Source organism: Melozone crissalis, unplaced genomic scaffold (genome assembly GCF_028551555.1).
Source record: "Melozone crissalis strain CALT ecotype California unplaced genomic scaffold, PUWL_Pcris_2 ptg000016l_1, whole genome shotgun sequence".
Taxonomy (NCBI): domain Eukaryota; kingdom Metazoa; phylum Chordata; class Aves; order Passeriformes; family Passerellidae; genus Melozone; species Melozone crissalis.
This window is the reverse complement of record NW_026535794.1, coordinates 46,236,326-46,256,976: the sequence shown is the minus strand read 5'-3', so window position 1 is coordinate 46,256,976 and position 20,651 is coordinate 46,236,326. Positions and strand designations below refer to the sequence as shown.

Below are 20,651 nucleotides of genomic sequence, written 5' to 3'. Positions count from 1 at the left end.
GGAGAGGCATGGCAAAGCAGAAGACTTCCAAGGGATGTAAGGCCAGAGGAGGAGGTGAGGGTGGGAAAGAGCTGTTGTTGGGAAATAACATCCTTCAGCCAAGAGTAAAAGTTCCTGTCAAGATATTTCCTGGGTTGCTTCTTGATCAGTTCTTGCATATCTGACTGTACTGCTGTTTGTTTTTGCACTTTTACCCCAAAGCTGGGAGTCAATGGGTAAGGAGGAAGGAGACCTCTTCCACTTGCTAAGTTTCCCAGTATGTGTCGGAAAGACCCTTTCCTTCCCCAGATATGAAGCAGAAAAAAGGGGACCCTGCCAGCTGTGACAGGACTTTTCTCCCCTCATGTAACAGTGCTGAGTTCTTGCTTCAGTTCCTGATGTGGCCACTCCTGTTGGCTCCTACCTGGTGACTTTTTCTTCATTAAAATGCTTGTTGCCTTCCACTTAGGGAGGTGGAGGTGGCACACAGGTAGACCTAGTGTGTAATTAAACACTTCTTAAAAGCACTTAGAGTCTTCTGAGTAAGGAGTGTTCCGATAAGCGCAAGAGTGTGGTTTCCCAATCCATTACTTTATGTTTGATTTATTTACCTTTTTCGCTTTTTCATCTCACTTTCTGCAATTTTCCCATGCGATGACCGTGCCGTTATGTGAACAGAGGTCTGGATGTCTGGCAGAGCAGTGAGCACTGTTTCTGACTCTCTTTCAGATGCAAGTATGGACATAATAGCCTATGATGATTACTCCAGTCCACCGCTTCAGAGATATTGAAAGGACACCTGAATACCTCCAGCCAGAAAAGTGTGTTCCACCTCCTAGCCGCGCTTCCCTGGGAACAATGTGGTTTATTCGAGATGGCTGTGGTATTGCATGTGCTGTCGTTACCTGGATGCTGGTGTTCTATGCCGACTTTGTAGTCCTTCTTGTCATGCTAGTTCCATCGAGAGATTATGTTTATAGTGTCATCAATGGCACACTGTTCAACACCTTGGCTTTCCTCGCTTTGGCTTCACATTTTCGTGCTATGCTGACAGATCCAGTAAGTATCCACCTCTCTCCGTGTGTCTTGGAAAGAAACAGGTGGTGTTTTTCTTGTCTGCTAGATGTTGGGTAACTCAGTTGCTGAGTGAGTGGCAGATTTAAATAACTTTTGTGTGTCAGCCTGCTGAGTGAGGCTGCTGATGTGGTATGCTAATTTTTCGTCCCACTCAAGTCGGATGCAAAGTCGAGGACCCAGCGTTAGATTCCTGGTGTGTGAGCAGCTCCTCTTTCTGCACTGGGAAGGAGAGTGTTTCCCTCCGATGCTGTTTGCTCCCCAGTGGCAGATCTCGTGTTTGTGGCTTGTTGTGTCTTGACAAACAGGAAAGCTGGAAAAGCTGGTTTTGGTTGTCTGCCTTGGCAAGTATTGCTTCAGCAGAACAGACCAGAATATGTGTTGTTTTGAAAAGCTGTGTTAGCATCTCTCATTCTACTGATTTTGTTGAGTGTATTGGACAATGCTGAAATAAGTACGGTCTGAGCATGAGATGGCAGTTCTTAGGCAAGTTGGGAAGCATCAGAGTTGTGAGATCCCTTTGTATGTATCCTTAGGACATTGCTTTGAGAGATGAGATCTGCTACTCTCTCATCTTTCAGTTTGTGACAAGGTAAAGTTTAGCACCATGATGCTAATTCTGAATGGCCTGTGATGGTTTATTTTCCTTAATAACCTCTAGACAGTAGACTGAGTTCAAAACCCCATCTCCACTAGTTAGTGGAAGGAAAGACAAGCTTAGACTTCTCCTTCCTCACAAATGTTCTTGCTGCTTTTGGGAGTGGTGGTGTGCCTCTGATAACTGTCCCTTCCAAATGTTATTTTCTCCTTGAAACCTTGTTAGGTGCTGTTGAGACTTCAGTACAATTGTTGTTTCTTATATTGTAGCCCTTCCAGAAGCCCTAGCACTGCAGAAATGGCTTGATTTGGGGTATTCTCACAATTTGTGGTAAAGACTGTTGAATTGTATGCTACTGCTGCTAGGCAGAAGTGTAAGCAGTACTTCAGCCTCTGAAACTTCTGGTCACTGGACTCGGGAATGGAAGGTTGCAGCAGTTTGTTAGATAGTTTGTATCCTAAGGGTGGTTGTTAATTATTGTATGTTGTGTGATTTTTGTGCTTGGGGACCTTCAGGTGGCTGGAATTATTTTGCAGAGTTAGCAGCAGCTTGTGTGAAACAAAAGCTGTATTTTGAAATGGGCTAGTTGGAGCAGTGTTGGAGAAGCAGATATAATTTCTGTTGAGAGTAATTGGGAAAAGATACGTTAATTCCTTGTGTGAGGTGGGATTTATGTATGTGGATGGCGAGCCAGTGGGATTTTGTTTCATTTTTACAATGAGGAATTCAGCTAAATAAAATGCAGGAAGGAAGATACAGAGAAGGGGTGCACTAACGTCTGGCAGTGAGTCTGGGATTAAGGAAGCTTCCAGGACATGGGGAACCAGGGGCATATGTAGGATGAGAATGAAACAAAAAGCACTGCTGAGGCAAACAATAAGAATCCTTATTATAAATAAATTAACAACTCAGTTCTTCACAATTGAGAGCGGGTGTCCTGCATTTCAGTGGGTCCTTCTAAAAACTTCTTCCAGTGGATCTTTGCTAAAAACATTCCTAAAGTTTTGAGCTTTGCTGCATACTGAAGAGAGAGAACATGTGTTGTAGCAATTTTGTGGAAATTGGTTTTGGTAATTTTTAAATTAGTCAGGCCTGTTGGGGAGGTTTTGTGGGAAAATACCCCCAAAGATTGCTTTAAAAAGTCTCATACTACTGGTTTAATGTGCAGTTCTCTCACTCCTGTATCACTCCTGTTTATTGCTGTTAGGAGGTTGTATAGATGTATTGTTAGGAGACTCTTCCATCAGAAATCTATTGAAATATTGCATCTGTGTTTTTGTTTCCATTTAAAAAGCCTTAAATTCACAGAAGTAAATTGTGCCAATCTACTAGCAGTGTTTTCATACACCACCTTTCATGGTGCTCTTTTTTTTTTTTAGCAGGGGGAGTTTCTTTAGTTTGTTTGTTGTTTTGTTGGTTTTTTGAGGTTTTTTTTGTGAGCAAGTTTTTGTCCCTATAAAAACTGTGAACTCATGAACTTGGGCTCCTGTAGCAGCAATATGTTATGTATTTAAAGATATACTTTGAATTGGAAATTGCACAGCTAAGAATTTTTTACCTGGTCTTATTCAGGTGTGACAATTCGTAGTGTTCGCTGTTTGAATGTTAACCCCCAATTTAAATAGCAAATACACAATGGAAGCATAACTATAAATACATGAGTTATTTACCAGCAACTCTTAATGTACACAATAATACTTCAGAAGAAGCTGCTTCTACTGGCATAAAACATCTGCAGTTTTCTGTGTGTTAGGAAACACTGACATGATACATTTGTTGATGTGAAAAGAGGGATGAGGATTCTTAAATATTTTAAGGTTACTGTAGGACTACAAAAAACTAATTGCTTAAGTGGAATTTAATTGATGTTTAAAAAAAAAAACAACAAAAGTCCCACCAAAATTATATGTAAGTATGTGGTTCCATATTTTAAGACCACATTTAAATTTATTTTCTGAATCTTCTTGCTGTTCTTAAAACTCTGTTCTGTTGATCTTAGGGAAACTTTTATTTCTTTTTCTTTCTGCTCCTCCCTTAGTTTTAAGTCATACTGTTGTTCTTAGCAGCCGTAAAGTGCACAAGTTAATCTCCTGGTTTGTTTTCTTTTCCTGCAGGGTGCTGTACCCAAAGGTAATGCCACAAAAGAGTTCATCGAGAGTTTACAGCTAAAGCCAGGACAGGTGGTTTACAAGTGCCCAAAGTGTTGTAGCATCAAACCCGACAGAGCACATCACTGCAGGTAAAGTCTGTTCTGAGGAGAGCTGTCTCATCAACACCTCAAGAATTATTCACCAGTGTACCTTGTTATTGCAGTCTGACACTGGAGTGGGTCAGTTGAGGGATTGGCATGCAAATTCTGTTGCCAATAGCACCGGACACATTTAAGCTTCTCACAAGAAATCTCATACCTTTTCTGAAAAAATTTTCATATATAGGAGGCCAGGGCTACTTCATGCAAAGTGAGAAACACTTGCAATTTTTGCGTGCTGCCTTGGTTCCAGACTTCTAACTGACATTCCATAAATTTTCATGTAAACATGACTTGAAAAGAGACATTCTGTACCAAAATGCATAGAAATCCATAAAGCATCTCCCAAAGGGTCAGTGTCTTTTCCATTTTTGTTTTTATTCACAAACCCATTTGTCAAACTCTGTATTCTATTTAGAAGTGATATTTAAGTTAAAACTGAAGTGCACGTAACTGTATGTGTATTTTTAAGAGTTCACACTTCCACATTTTCATTGAGTGCTGTGACTTTGTTTTTATGCTGTGTGATAGATCAGTATGCCTACTGATCTGTCATGTCCTTTCTTTTTCTGGTAGGATAAACTTCCTGGAAGACAGTAACTGATAGTGAGCTTTTTAGTACTAAAGGCAGTGAGCAAAAAAATAACTACTTCCTAAAATTCTCTTCTGCTTTTAAAGCAAGCGAACCTGCTTTCCAGTAAGTAGTTAATAAGTTTGCACTGGTGTCACTTCCTTACCTACTCAAAAACCAATACATACAGAGAGAGCTCACACCTGGGCTAGTGCTGATTCATGCAGTGGTCTTGTGGGGAGGGAAATATGTGCTAATGAGCTGAGCAAACTTGTCCTGCTGTTTGCTTTTTTCATATTTGTTTTCAGAGCTTCAGTTTGCAGATGTTTTTATTTTTTGTTGGTTTTCCTTATTTTTTAAATTTTAATGAAAATCGGGAGTCGGTTGTTCAGCAGGAGCAATGTGGTCATGCCAATCACTTATTAATGCTACTGTAAAATCCCCTCTGACAGCTTTTCAATTATGAATGAAATTTCACATCTAAAATGCTGTCTTGATGATGACTCACAGTGTAGGTAAATGAAAAGGACTCTGGCTAAAGACAAAACCTTGCCACTGTGGTCCTTTTTTCTGTCCTTTAAGATAAGGTTTTAGACATTAAGATTTGGGAAAGTGATCCACTCACCACTGATGCTATTGAGAATCTTCAGGCAGACAGTTTTTTTTTTGTGGCCTAGGAGATTTATTAGACTTTAAGACACCAAGGTTGAGTGTATGCATCAGCAGGAGATCCTGCTAGCTGTATGCCAGAGGGACCAGGGTGTTTTTGATGGATGTGCTATTTAGTGAGTCCCCTGTGCCCACTAAACTAGTCCTGCCAGCATTTGGAAGCTGGGTGGTTGAATGGGGGAAGTGTCTGACTATGGGCAATCCCTGCTCTCTGTAGTGTTTAGTTGTGGTTTCTGTATTTCCTTTTCCACCAGCTAGCTTCCTGTTCTGCCTGTCATCCAATTGTTTTTGGTACGTGTACATGGAATAAAACTCCCCTCCCAGTCTCCTCCCCTGCCTCTTTCACATCTGTGCCGTGGCTGCTTCAGGTTGTCCCTCTGGGGAAGTAGGAGCATTTGGAGGGTTGCTTGGGTACTCCCCTCTCCCAGAGCCCAAGGGAAGTGTGTGCACACCTGCACACAGGGAGGCATCCTCCTCCTTCACCATCTTCCTCACCTTACCCCTTCCTTTTTTTTAATCACAATGAGAGATACTTGTCTTACAAAGTACATTAGCTGGCAGATAAGTTGCTTTTACTGTGCCTGCTGATTTTAGACCCCATGTAGCTCCAAATAATTTTAAGCTGCTTGTTCTGGCAAAAGGTGGCTTTTTCTTGTTTCCCACTGGATGTGGAGCTGACAGATAGTAGGGCACCCTTGTTTGCCTGAGGAGAAGGAGCTCCTGATGTGCTTGCCTGGACTTTCATTTAGGATCAAGCCTATAGCAACTCATTTGTTTTTCAGGCATAGCCCATATCCTTGGGGATTATCTCTTTCCACCAATTAAAGTGAGTGAAAGGCTGTTCTGACAGAGATTTTCTATTATTTATCATACATGCTGATAACAATGTATTTATGTTTTTGTTTGAGTTTCCTTTAAGTGTTTGGGTGTTGAAGTTTATTATTTATATTGAGGTCAAGATACTTTTTGTTATAAGAAGAAAAATAAAATTAGCAGAGCGCTTAGTCCTTTCTGTTTAATTGCTGCCAGAATTGTTCTGGAATGGCTCTTTCCTTTCTGGGTCTATTGTTTGTTTGCTTTGGGGTTTTTTGTTTTTTCATATTTGATTTCTGTGCTTGTTTGTACAATGTGGTATCAGGAGACTGAGTGGCTTTCGTCTCCTATCATATGAGAAAGCAGCAGAGAAAAAGACTTCCTTTATTATGTGTGTTGGAGCAGTCACTGACTAAGCAAGAGAATGATGTTCACAGTAATATATAAAGTACTAATGTTTTAATTATTTGACTTCCAGCCACAATTTGCATGTTGGCAAGAATTTGAATTTTGATTTCATTAGTCTGGTTTTGTGAAGTACTTTAACATCTAATTTCACCTTGAATGTCTATTGTGGTACCATCTTCCTGACTGACTGCCACAGCTATTTTCTGCTTGATGTCAAGAATCTTTCCTAATGCCTTATTTGATTGCAAGTTCCTGCTACCAGCAAATGTTGGCAAATAAACCTGAGTCTGTTGTTAGCAATTCTGAGAACTATCTTTATTCATTACTACCTTTTGTATATTAGTGATTTATGTTTAGTTTTAATCTGTGGATGTTTTTACAGGCCAAATAGATTAAAACTAAAAAAAATCACAGATTTTTTTTTCCCATCTGTCTGAATGTATTGCTCAAACCATATTTTGGAAAGAACCATTGATGTGTGGCATTAATTTTTGCAATGGTGGTTTTGTATTGTATGATTCATTTTGAACAGGCTTAGTCAAGTAAGCAAACCACAAATATAAATATGGTGGCAAGTAAATTCTTTTATGTTCAGATTTCACCTTTAATTCTTTAGCTGAAATTCTTTGTCCCCCAAACCCCTGTAAAATCCTGTGTTCTTGGAATGAAAAGTGCTGTTAATGAAGACCTGTGTTCTTTCAGTGTTTGCAAGAGGTGCATTCGGAAAATGGACCATCACTGCCCGTGGGTCAATAACTGTGTGGGAGAGAATAACCAGAAGTACTTTGTACTGTTTACAGTAAGTATTTCAAGATGCTTGAGGTTGTCCAGTGGGAAGTGCTGAAATGTAGTGCAGAGTCTGTGAAGCAGCTCCCAGGGCTGTGTTCTCTTCCCTTGTCTTTTGGAAGAACTTTATGGGGACCTGCTGCAGGCTTCTGTTTCACTAATTAGGAAACACCTCCCTCCCCACCATCCAGCCACAGCAACAGGAAGAGGCATCACAGGAAGCATTTGTCAGGGGTTTTTGAGGTTTGTATTGGTGGTTGCTCAGCACCTATTTTGTAATGTGAGTAGTGTATTGTGGTGCTGAGCTCTTTGAGGGAGGGGCCATCCTTTTACATCAAACAGTGGCTGGTAGGATCCTAGGCTATATGTAGGGTTCCTAAACATTATAGTTGTACAAGTACCTGTGTGGGATCATGTAATAAGAGCTGTTGCCACATCTCAAAGAAGGAGTGGGAAGTCTGCACTCCCTTGGATAAGAATTATCCACCTTTTAATTGCAAATGGTTTATTTTTGTACTTGAAAACCACGGAGGAGCTTGACTTTTTGTACTATATCTGTAGCATCATGAGTAAGAAAACAGGAATACAAACTTGAACAGTGGATATTTCTGGAAGGTTTTAAAAGTGTTTCATCAAAGTGAACTGCAAATATCCCGTGGGAGTAGTGTGAACATTACAAGGCTGAGTCTCAGTGATGCTCTGTTTTATTAATAAATCTTCTGAGACATCTGTAGGTTTGAGGAAGTGTGTTCTCATATTACCAAGCAGAAAGGAGGAGATTTTCAGTTAAATGACAGGCCTAGTGTTCTATGGTGGGGTTTGCAAGGATGTGAATTACAGAACAAAATGAATCCTATTTCTTTCCTATGAGCAAACGGGTTTTTTTTTAATTTTGAGAAGTGAGCTAGGTGTTCTAGTCCTCTCAAAAGGGTTTCAGTTACTATTAGAACTTGATATCCACTTTCTAGCAAACTGTATTTAAGACTTAATCTTGTTGAGAGAAACAAAATAAGGGTTGGTGGTTTTATTCTTGGATATTCTTTTTGACACATAAGGAAGTGAAAGAACAGCAGCATGCTCAACTTGCAAGGAAAACCAGAATTCTCCCCTATTGCCTTTTAATGCTTCCAGAGGTGTTTCTTGTTACAAAATCTTTCTCACTTCTGCTGTATGCTTATCTTTGTCAGAATTTGTAGGTTCGGAAGAGTAATTTTTTTAGCCCTGTCTTCGTAAATTGTAGTCTAGGTGTAACAGAGTAGCTTTTATAGTTGCGTGTAGCTTTTATTCTAACTTTTTGTTACATACAGTTTTTATTACAAAGCTAAGGCCTGGTTTAAGCCAAAAATTAATAAGTACGAAGTATTGAAGCCTGAAAGAAACTTTCTATGCCACTGTCTGCCTCAGAGAAAGTACTTCTTAAAAAAAAAAATTTCTGAACCTCATACTGGAAAACAAAGTGTGTTTTCTGGTTAAAAGAAAATGACTGTTGTTTCTCTGGGAAACTGTAGTGCTGTCAAGAGCAAGGATGTAAGCTTTGACAACAGGGTACCTTGATCAGTGTTACTGTTCTCTGAAAGTCATGCAGTGCTGAGCTGAGGTAAGGGCAGTGAGCTGTGTGGAAGGCCACTCTGGGACACAGGAGGCTGGGTTTGGATCCAGCTGCTGTTGGATTCAGCATCTGCCTTGTGTTGCTCAGAGCTGTTCGTAAGGAGAGAAGGAGTCTGTGTAATTGTGGCATTTGCCAGCTTCACAGTGCTTTTTCAGGGGAGATGGGAGCGCTTGATGGTTTTTGGAGTTGTTTTGTGGTTTGGTTTTATTTTGAGATCTTAACACTATGCTTTTAAATAGTGTTGGGAAGATAAAGCATTTTGGTCTTTGAACTCACTTGGTTCCTGTATTATGTCCTTCATTTTTCAGATGTATATAGCACTGATTTCCCTGCATGCCCTAATCATGGTGGGATTTCACTTCTTGTACTGCTTTGAAGAAGACTGGACAAGTGAGTATAAACAAAATACTTTATTAAAATTACAGATTATCCTTTGAATAGGAACTTAGAATGCAGTTGGCTTATTTCAGAAGAATGCTATCAACGTTCTGCTATGCTATCTCTGTTTTTTTGGGGTCTTTTTAATGATCATTCCTGGGACTTCATAATTCTTTTTGAGCTGCTGGAATCTCTGTCCTGAAAAGTCCTCTTTTAACTTACACCTGATAGTGCCTAGGAAAAAGCTGTTAGGTAAAGACACCTAAGGAGTATGTGTGCAATAACCTACTGTTGACATGAACACAGCACTAATTTCCTGAATGCTAGCAAAAGATAAGAAGAATGTGTATGCTTTTTTTAAAAGGGTACTGTGAATCATTCTTGCAAGACTGCCAGGAAAACATGCTGCTCTTATCCAAAAATCCACCCTTACAAGAACAAACAATTCTTTTCCTCAGAAAAACATAAACCCTACAAACCAAAATCAGAGCCCAAACAGCTCAAAAAAGTGAAACCAAAAACTTCAGCATTCACTCTGAAGTAGTCAGTGAGTACATTTCCACAAAGTCAGTCTATGTATATTCCTAAAACCACAAATGGATATGGGAAACCCTCAATATAATGCTGAGTTGAACAGCAAGGTATCAAAGAACATGTGTGCACATGTATGTACTGCCTGTGAGATTTTTTGGAAAAGGAGGAGGGTTTTTTCCCTTGGAATTTCAGTAGTAGTCTCAATATCATGACTGGTTTTAGATCATAGTACTGCAGAGGATACACATGTGAATTGAATTTGAAAAGGTTGTTCTGCACCTCAAAACTTTGTAAAACAGCTGCCAGCAGTCACTGAGAACATCTGCATTTGACTGCAGTGGCCAGGGCTGTAAAGGAAGGATACACTAAAAGATATTTCCTTTATGTCCATTCTCAGAGCCTGTTCCTGTGGGGAAAGTACTTCCCTACCTGTCCCAGGTTTAGGTGGCAGAACAAAGCTGTTAGGAGAGATGGATGTGCTATTCCAGCTGCCTTGTGTTTGTGCAGATTGTGTTAGTTCCTGATTATCTGTTGAAGCCTAAGATCTCATTAGAAAAATACAGGCTTTTGGTGAGAGTCTTAAATTTTGGGAAAATGTTCTGGAGATGTTGGAGATGTTGGAGATGTCCAAAACATTTTGGAGATGTTCTGGCACTTACAGCACTCAGCTGTAACTTTGAAGCACTCAACTATGACTTTGGCCCTATAACGTTACTTTCTTCTGCTCCTCCTTTCTAATTACCTTCTTGGGTTTCTTTTTTCAGCTCTTGCTTGAGGTTGAGTATGAGGAAGAATAGGAACTTGGTTTAATCTGACCTTCTTTTAGTTATGGCTTAGAATGAAAGGAAGCACACCCTGGTTTTGTGTTGGTGCTCCATATGCTCATGTCCTGACTGCCAGCTTGAGATTTTTTAATGGACTTCTCACTGGAGAATCTGTTAAGTCTAAGATTTAAGAGAGAACCTCCAGGGGAAATGAAGGAGAATGGCATCCTAGTTGGTGTGCTGGGGAAACACCAAAGTGGAAAAGAAAGTCGCAGTCTTGAAATGTTGCAGGGGTTTTGGTGGGCTTTTTCACTTTTTTTGAAATTTGAGGGAGTGATCATTTTATGGTTGAATGTCAGAGCTTCTCTGTGTGTCTTTCTGGGAATGTTGTTCATATAGCTAATTGATAGTTTGAGTATGGGAAATTCGTGGCTTAGTGGGTGTTTTGCAGCAGCTGCGTTACTTGGTGTCTACCCTTCCAACTCCATTGTTTTGTCTTCACAGAATGTAGTTCCTTCTCTCCACCAACTACAGTGATTCTACTCATCCTCTTGTGTTTTGAAGCTCTCCTATTTCTCATCTTCACCTCAGTTATGTTTGGGACCCAAGTACACTCCATCTGCACTGATGAAACGGTGGGTGTCGCACTCTCTCCTGTCTCTCACCATTTGTAGAAACAGTGACTACAGGGCTACAGGGTTTTGCCTCAGGGCACAGGGAGACCCACATACCCTCTGAGGAGAGATCCAGTGTAATAAAGCTGAGCTAGCACAGTGCTGGATGGTGCTCTCTGAGGGTTCCTGTGGGACACAGGGTACCCTGTGTATTGGCTGGGGTGCCATGTTGACATAGCTCCCATGAGGCAGGCATAGGTAGGTGGGGTTACTCTGTAAAGAGTATTTGTGCCTGTGGATTGCAGAACCTTTCTCCTTTAATGAAGTGCTTTTACATCAGTATTGTCTGAAATTCAGCTGTGTGTCCTGGTTGTCACTATTCACAGATTTATGTGCTGGAAAGGCTGGAAAGCCAAGATGAGAAGTTGGGGGAGGAACACACGCACCCCCACACACACACCCATACGCACACACACCTTTTAGGCTAGAAGATTTTCCAGCCTTAGCTACCTGTTCAGCAGTTCAAAAACTCCTGCCAGAAGCCAGAAGGAAAAAGAAAAGGGAGTGGAGTAGGCTCATGGAAACTGCTGGATACAGTCTGCTGCAAATCCACCAAGCCATCTCTGATTTGAAGATGGCATAGTAAAGATTATATAGTAATATTCCAGTCCTAAATCCATGTATTGGCCCACTTCTGGAAAGATGGAGCTGGTGACTCCTGGGGGTGTTCCCACACTTGTGAATACTTGCACTCTTCACCAAGCATGCTCAGGTATTTGAATTAACCAGAGTGGCTGGAGAGAAGTGATAGTCATAAAAGAAGGGCAGCTCTTCTTTCCTCTCCTGCCTTCTTTAGGTTTCTTTCCCCTTGTTTGCCCATGGCCAGTTGAAGCTGGAGAAGATGTTTTTGCTGCTGTCAGAGAGCTGTGACTGGCATTATATGCTGTACAAGCCCATTGTTCTGAGCCTTTGTTTGCAGTGCTTTCCTTAATGCTTGGCTTCTGCAAGAGGCTGATGTTCCACCTGTGTGTGTTGAGAGGAAGACTTCACTGTGCTTTCTGATGGGGAGAGCCCCAGGAGGAGGTACAGAGTGGTACAGATCCTGCTGAGCTTGTGTTCAGCACTAAGTGTGTGAATTAGCAATGCTGCCTGTGAAATCATCATTTGAATTTCGCTATCTTTGGAACCTGTCAAGAATTTTTAGAAACTGCTTCCTACACCTGGGCACCCAAATAAGGCCCTAGATTTTCCCTTCCAGTGCAGTTCTGGAGACTCGTAGATGTTAAAGGAACAATGCCACATTCTAAAATAAAGGAATGAAGTATGGTCTCCCCCATTGGGTTGTGGGTTTTTACTTTTGGGTGTTTTTTTAATATGTGCCAGTAAGGATTCTGCTCTATGGAATGTCTCATTGTTTGTTTGCTAGCATTGAACTAGCTGTATGCAAGCAATCTGTTTGGAGCAGAGGAATATTTCCAGGTGAAGTGCTTCTTGGTGTGCTCTCTTGCAGTGTTCTAATTTGCATTTTAGAGACAGGGCTGTATGTTGCCCTTTTTTCACCTTTCTCTTCGAGTCACTGGGAGACTTCATTCCTCAACTTGAGTATGTTCTCCTGCCAGGATGGTTCCTGTCTGCCTGAAGGGACCCAGAACCCTGGCATTTTGCTGTTGTCTCTGGAAGTGACATTCCCAGGGATCAGCACAGCTCCTGCAGCTGCCCATGTTGTGTCACCAGAGCTCCCAGTGTCAGTGATTTGAGGCACACAGATGTATGGCAGTGCATTACTGCGTAGCGTGGCAGACACATGCAGGTCAGGAGGAACCTTGCCTTGCAGAAGATGCAGAGTAAAGGAACTGGGTGATCTGCCAGCTGCTGCTGCTGCCCATGGGAGAGTGATGCTCTGCAGTGACTGCTCTAACTTATTGGGCTTCTATAGCAAGCATAAATGGCTTTCCTGAAAGACCAAATTCACTTCCTGGGCTTCAGACACAATATGAGTTTTTATTTTCTTTTTAATGTTTAACTAGTGAATGTTTCAGCTGATTGCTTGATGGCTTATTTTTGTTCTGCCTCTAACCTTTACTAAACAATGCCAATGATTTCTTCAAATCAGTATCTTATTTAACCCTCTCTCCCTGCTGTCAGCCCATGCATGTTTTAGCAGTGACTCTAATGACACATGAAGAGGCACCAGGTAGACTCAGCTACACTGAGCCATGGGCACTTCCTGAACTTGCTTGGTGAATCTGAGAGCATTACAGAGATTATCTTTGGGTTTGTGGGGTTTTTGGTCCCTTTTTTTTTTTTTTGTCTGCAAGCTTGTAATGGTTTCTTCTAAAACTTTTCCATCTGGTTAGCACATAATGCATTCAGCCATTAAAGTACATACTTTTTGTTTGCTTTTAAGTGGTGGGGTTTTTTTATTGACATCAGAGGCAATTGGATGGCAGATCTTAAAATGGTTCTGAAGTATGTAGGTCTGAAGAGAATGGAAGCAGTCTTATTTCCAAGGAACAGTTTCTAGCTTTAGTATTTTTTAATATAAAACAGAGAGAAGAAAAGGAAAGGCAGTACAGATGCATTTGTATTTTCTTACTCTGTCCTTTGGACGAGGGGTAACTGAGAGGAGACCTTTCCCCGAATCCAGAGTTACAAAACCTGAGTATTTGACTGAAAATGTCATATTTCTGTTTTCAGGGAATAGAACAGTTGAAAAAGGAAGAGAGAAGATGGGCTAAAAAAACAAAATGGATGAACATGAAAGCAGTATTTGGCCATCCGTTCTCTATAGCATGGCTTAGCCCATTCGCAACACCAGACCAAGGAAAAGCAGACCCATACCAATATGTGGTCTGAGGAATTCCTGACCAGCATTTCCACTAAAATAGAAACATATTACAGCACTACTGTTACAAATTTTCCATGAATGTTTAAAACAAAAAGCAAAATGAACTTTTTTTATGTCTATTAAGTGGCTGATAATTGCAGAGGAAAAAAAAGCCCTGTGTTCCACCATTTTAGATAATTCTATATCTCTGGCTGAAACCGCTGCTTTTTTTTTTTTTTTCCCTTTTCTTTTTTTCCTTTCTTTTTTATCACATTAACTTTACTGGCATTTGTTTCTCTTTGCTTTCTGTATGGCATAACTAATGTGAAGGGAATCCTCTCTTCTCTGTTATGGCCCACCTCTTCTGAGTAAATTCTCATGCTGTCTCCTGACTGTGATGAGCTCTGTGGATGACCTGTGAGTGCCAACAGCCCTACACAGACACCTTTGGACTTCCTGAAGGAGCACATTGCTCTTTCATAAGTGAACTTGAACAGGGAAGCAGATACTTCACGTACCAAAAGGTGCAAGACCAGAAGGCAGCACAGCAAGTGAGCCAGTTGACCTGGTGATCACAAACAGTTAAAGTACTTCAAAGTTGCCAAACCAATTCTCACTCCACCCTCCTTTTTCCTTCCAGCCACAGAACTGATTCCATCTTTCTGGCATTATTTTATCTGTTCCCTCCCTTGTGTGCAGGAAATTGTTGCCCCTGTAGGATAACTGTGGCAGATTTAGAAGACTCTTTGGATTATTACATGCCTTACACTTCCAGGAAAGAAAGAAAGCTAATTTTCAAGTGTTTAGAATAGCAGAATCATGTTTTTTGATGTGTGTTTGTCTTGGTAAATGACTTGTTAGAGCAATGCCTGCTAAACAGTGTTAACGTGAAAAACTGACATGAATGCCCAGATTACTATAAAGACTAATATTGATGGGATGTGTAAATGTTCCAGGGTGGTTGATTCTATATTGTTAGCTTTGCCCTGGTTTAGAGCTTTGTAAATCTTTTCTCCTGTTTATGCATACATGTGGATGTGTGTAAGCACACGCACATATATGTGTAAGGGTTTGAAATTGGGAAATACTTGTGGTAAGGAGCATGCATGCTGTTATGAACTGTGTGGTGATGAAAAGTGGGAGGGACAGAGTGCATTCCAAAAACGGGTAGAGTTATTAAACCATTAATAATCCCAACTGTTAATGTTAATTACAACATCTTGTGTTCAGGCAGGAATTTTATTTATATTTTTGATTCACAACTCCCATGGGCTCATTAAATGAATTGCAAACAGAGGAAATACACAAATCAGCTGCATCTGTGACTTCCAAGGAATCTTTTCTTTCCTTGGTTTAAAATATTTTTTTGGAAACTGACCTGCTTAGACTGCTTCAAAGCCACGGGGGAAGGGAGGGAGATCAGGGAAGGAGAAATTTAATGGATGTCTCATTTTGGAAGTAATGTGAATGCTGCATCTTTTCAATCTGTTAATGCTTCCATATGGAAAACAAATGCAATAAAACTTTTCCAAAAACTTGTTTGCTGTTCTTTCTTTCTTTCTTTGTTCCAAATCTTGGGAAAAATCTGTAATGGTTTTCTGAACTTTCACTTCTGTATGCAATCAGGCAGAAGCATATAAAATTTAATTAACTTATGTGTACAACTTCTAAGTTGAAAAGTGAGTTAATTGGTAATATACTGATGTGTTAATCAGTGGTTTATTTCAGCAGCTGGGAGAGGCTGTAACTCTGGTTTGAGTATGTGATGGCATTTCTCAGAGAACGCTCCCTTAATCCTTAAGCTGGGTCTTGGGCCGTGGTCAGTCCAGCCAGTGAGAAATGTGCAGGTGATAATTTGAACTGGCAGAGAATCTGGCCCCAAAGCTGCCTTGATGCAAAATCAGAATATATTGAAGGGAGAGGCTTTAGTCACCTAGGCAATTAACTAATGAATGCATCTCTCTGTAGTTCACTGCTTCAAAAATTCTTTTGATTACAAATTCTACATTCCAGTTTGGACTTATTTTAATTACCCTTATTAGCTATGTGTTCTGGAGGAAGATTAATTATATTGTTCTGGCCTTTTGACCATTGTGGAAAAATGTGTAACTACTGAGTTTTTCTTGTTTCAAACCAGATGCAGATTGTTAAACAGCATTCTGTAGTACTTAGATTTTCAGTCAAACTCTGTGTTTTGTCTTTTAAATGAGGCACCATTGCAGAAAGGCCACTGGTACCTGTCCTGTGTGTGGTGATAACCTGGGCCTTCAGATTTTCTTGTGCTGTATGACTTTGCTTGATGCAATTGGAATGGTACTAAAAGTAAGGCAGTATTAGTATGAGAAAGGCAGACTTACTGGTTTGCTGATGGAAAGTATTTTCTTGGTCAGGACTATGATTTCAGGTGCTGGTTCTGTTTTAGTGTGGCCAACAGAAATTGAGGGACAAAATCAGAGTACTTCTGTTTTAAAAAACTAAGTAGTGCTCCATGCAGAAATGTGTGAAGGAACTGCTGTAAGAGAATTTCTGCCTTAATCATGATTTTCTAATGGCAATGCTTCCTGTGTCTTCTCCTTAACCATGAATTTGTCTCAATGCTTGTCTTTTTGGTTTGCTCTTTCCTTTCACATCTTAAAAGTGCATTGAAAGAAGTTAATGCATTTCTTCTAACATTCAAGAGCTGCCCTGCAGATTGCTTCTGGGTCAGACCATGCAGCCCACCATCCTCCTCTGGCACTGGGCAGGAGCAGATACCAAGGGCAGTAATTGAAGAAATGGGTGTTATTCTACAGCATCACAGTGGTTACAGGTCAACTTGTCTAACTGTCCCCATGTTTGCAATGTCGTGCCTTTTACTTAAAGAGGAATGTCCAGTATTTTATATTTCTCAGTGTATTTCTTTTCAGTATTGGTTCAAAATTATGTAATTTGAAGCAGGGGGAAAGCTGATGCCTTCTAAGCATTTTTTTTATTAAGTGGAATAGCTGCATGATGGGAAAGAGAAAGAGACGTTGGTTTAATTCAATACACAAAATTCTCACATTGTAAAATAATGGTGAGAGATTTATGTAAGTATATTTCTTATTAAAAAGTTTAATTAAATAGTAGTTAAATGTCTTCAACAGCTGTGCATTCCTTCCCTCTCCCTTAGATTCTTTTTAAGGCATAACCTCATGCCCTACTGACCATGTGGCCAGCAGCCAAAATTAGATCAAGATACAATTATAAAACTTCTGTTTATTTTGAATACATGCTGTGAAGGGATTAGTGAGGTCAGGCTGGGAGAGAGAAAGTATGCCCCTGGCTGTTCTGATGAACTGCTCCCTAATTGGCATTAGCATAACCTCAGCCTGACCTTGCCTTGGTTAGCAGATGCTGATAGGAGCAGGTGAGCTGTGTTTTTTGGGGGAAGGGAATGAGGGCTTGCTGCTCAGAAATGTTCCAAATTTGTATTCCCAGTCTAGATGGCAGCAGGGATTGAAGTGGATTACACAAATGACTGAGGGCAGGGTTGAAGCTTGTGCTCTCAGGGAAGGGTTTAAATGCCTGATGTCTGTCTCTCCTCCTCCTCTGTGCTACTTGTTTTCCTTCTCTCCAGATGCTCACGCAGTAAGTGCTCCAGCCGTGCTCCTGCCAGTTTGTTACTAACACACGGGAAACCTCTGCAGTTGGCTGAGGAGCAGCGCACAGCCAAAGGTGCTCTCCTGCTTTAGGCTGCCAGAGCTTCTGCCCCCTGCCTGCACAGCCACTGGGTGCTGGAAATGCAGTATCCTGGAGGAAAAGCTCATGGTAGTGCTAGAGCACTTTGCCAAGGGTCTGCTGTGCGCAAACTCTGCTCCTCTCCATCTTGCCCAGCAGGGAGGTAAGGTCAGGCCCTGGCTGTGGCACACAAATTGTGCCATCCCAAGGCACCAGAGGCTGCAGGGGATTCTCCCTGGAGCACTTGGAATGGTACATTTGCAAGCTTGGGAGCAGGGTGAGGTGCCACAGGCCTGTGTTTAGCATTCTAAATCCTTCAGGGCCTGATTTTTTCCCAAATTACAGCCCTGAGGAATTCCGATTTGGTATTGCGTTGTTCCTTTCTGCACGTTGACTGCCAGGTTTCTCTTCAGTCAGCACCAGAAACGGAGCATGAATGAAGGAATGGAGTTCATAAAAGCTTTGCACGCAGCGCTTTGGTTTATGGTGTGCTTTCTCCTGGGTCTGCTCTGCTGACTCAGTGTTCCTGCAAACTGAGCTGCTGCTGCTGCTGTCTGATTCGTGAGGCTGACAACTAGTGCAGCTGTGGTGCTGCTGAGCTGCTGTGTGTGTTCCTTTCCCCTCGCTGCAAAGCTTTGAATGTTTTGTGTGTTGTCGAGAAAAATCTGTAGAATTAGAATGTGAGAAGCATACTGTTCTTCCAGCTCTTCTAAAACTGTTCTTTATTACAGTTTTAACCCTATTTGCACTTTTTTTTCCCTTCCCTTGAGTTTCTCAAAACTTGGATCCTAGTATTCTTGCTTCTCTAAGAATAGACTTTCTGTGTGGTCACTTGTATATCATCACAAGTGGATCATACTAAGCTGCAGATCTGACTCCTCTCTTACCTGAAACAGAAGATGGGCATAAAAAATCGTGCCCTATTTCACACAGTGATGGACTTAAAAAAATCATTAAGAAAATAAATTTTAGTTCCCTATTTCTGTGTGGAGAAGACTATCGGGAAAAACATGTCCCTGCCCAAATTTGATGGATTTGTTCTTTAAGTGCAATCAAAATGTTTGCTTTACTAAAAGTGACATTCTTGGAGGGAGAATGAATCAGGCTATTGACTGACCAAGGCTCCAGTCCCATTTTGAAGCCTCCACAATAACCTGTACAGATTTTCTCAACTCCCAGCAGGTTATCTGGCTTGCATTGTGATTTGTCTTTGACAATTTGGTAAATGGAAGTTGTGTTCTTAAATATTTGCTCTTAACTGGCACAGAGTGAACTTCTAGTGACTAGCCTAGGTGTGGCAGTGGTAAATTCCTGATTACTGGGAAAAGGTGCAGTATTTTGGCTGTGTCTGAACTATTGCAAAAAAATGCCCAAACAAGGTGAAACTCTTAAGTTGTAACTGTATTTTGTCACTCCTTGGAGGGATTTGAAAAGCTGTGTGAGAAGAGGTCCATGTTTCCCAAAAGACCGGCTTTTCAGAAGCCGTCCCTGTACCCTAAAAATCAACTGATTCCAAAATACGTCAGCAAGATTCAGATTGTCCATGAATTAGATCAGGTGTGAGGGTTTTGCGGTTAAATGTGGTGATGAAACTCTCAGTAATGCAGAGTGTCTGTCTTCATAGTTCACTCAAACTGGAATAGCATCAACCTAGCTATAGGTAGGCAGTTCTGCATGTACAGCAGTGCTTGGTGCTCAAACACCTGCTGTAAGCATGACATGACCATCAACTCTTCTCTTCTTGCAGGGTATTGAGCGGCTCAAAAACCAAAAGCCAACGTGGGAGAAGATCAGCGGCTGGGAAGGAATGAAGCTGGCGTTTGGAGGTGCCTTCTCCCTGGGTTGGTTCAATCCCTTCTCAAACCTGAACTGCGAGAGCCCAGTGCCTGCTGAAGCAGCTCCTGCGTCTGAAATAATGACCCAAGAAGAAATCGAGCAGTTTCTGGCTCGAGATGTTGCCATCCAAATGTTGCGTGAATAAGCAAAGCGTCCTTCTCTTCCAGGAGAAGCTTTCAGGTGTTCTTTTTAAAAAATAATTACTTGTGCTGGAGATTTAAGGGTTGTTTGTTAACGTACTTTCTGGTGCATTAAAAAATTCAGGAGTATTGGTCTGGAACAGACGCTACAGCACTAGCAGAAGCAATGCAAATCTCCAGAGAGAGCTTCATAAGTGATGGGGTTCATAAGCTCCTTTCAGACCTGTGGCAGCTGCTTTATTGGTCTTTTCTTACATGGCATTTAAGGACAGTTTATAATTGTCAGATAGATTGGCTCCAGTTCCCAGAAATGTGCCATCCTAGGGAGTCTGGCTAATCTTTTGTTCTTACAGCCCTTTGGAAGACTAAATGTGTGATGGCAAGATTAGCCAGCTCTGAAGGTTTTCTGGAAAAATGCATCCTCTTTAGCCCATCCCATCCCTTGGCTCCTGCTTGTGGGTTATGAGTGTTGCTAATGCACTGGTCTTAGCAGAGGTGGGATGTAGGGCTATGGATCTCACCCTGGGTGTGATTTCTTTGGGCTCTGAAATATCTCCAGGAGTTAATTTTTACCTTCTGTGTGTGTGAGAGTGCCCAGGACTGGTGGTGCTTGTCGGAGGTGGTGGTGGGCTTGTGATGGTGCTGGCCGGAGCATTGACCCATGGCCAGTGCAGCCAAGAAGGAGCAAGTGTTGGCTGGGATGCTGAGCTGCTGGTGCTGGTGGGGGGAAGCTTTTCCCCGGGGCTGTGGTTCATTGGCATGTAAGATGTGTGGAGTGGGAGCTGCCTGGCTGAGCTCTGCAGCCCAGGGAGCAGGGAAGCAGTCAAGGCCAGGTCCCAGGGCTCTTTTTGCAGTGAAAGAGAGGGTGATGTGAGCACCCTGTGATGGAGGTACTACCTCTTTCTGTTTGACTTATCTAATTTAGATGTTTCTCTTTCCTTGGTAGCTGGAGTTGGTGGAGAATTAATAGAGCCTCCTAATCTAACTGGGTCTAACATTGTACGTGCCATTACTCCAGGTTTCCTCTCACTGATTTTGCAGCCAGTCCCTGGGGAATGCTGGTGACCCTGTAGAAGGAACACCCATCACTCAAAGAGGGCAGTC

At 41.5% G+C, this 20,651-nt stretch overlaps 1 protein-coding gene across 4 annotated transcripts in view; it reads left to right on the top strand.

Moving 5' to 3' along the window:
• The window catches only part of ZDHHC3 (zinc finger DHHC-type palmitoyltransferase 3), a 31,308-nt gene extending 10,657 nt beyond the window's left edge, over positions 1-20,651 (top strand). For 3 of the 4 annotated variants that reach the window (XM_054274124.1, XM_054274125.1, XM_054274126.1), the window contains exons 2-7: positions 709-1,038; positions 3,766-3,890; positions 7,063-7,159; positions 9,064-9,145; positions 10,936-11,066; positions 13,743-14,689. In XM_054274124.1, coding sequence (XP_054130099.1) covers positions 733-1,038; positions 3,766-3,890; positions 7,063-7,159; positions 9,064-9,145; positions 10,936-11,066; positions 13,743-13,901 — 900 coding nt within the window. In that variant the 5' untranslated portion in view covers positions 709-732 and the 3' untranslated portion in view covers positions 13,902-14,689. Of the gene's footprint in view, positions 1-708; positions 1,039-3,765; positions 3,891-7,062; positions 7,160-9,063; positions 9,146-10,935; positions 11,067-13,742; positions 14,690-19,318 lie in introns of those variants that run through there. The other variant, XM_054274127.1, reaches the window with a different exon arrangement.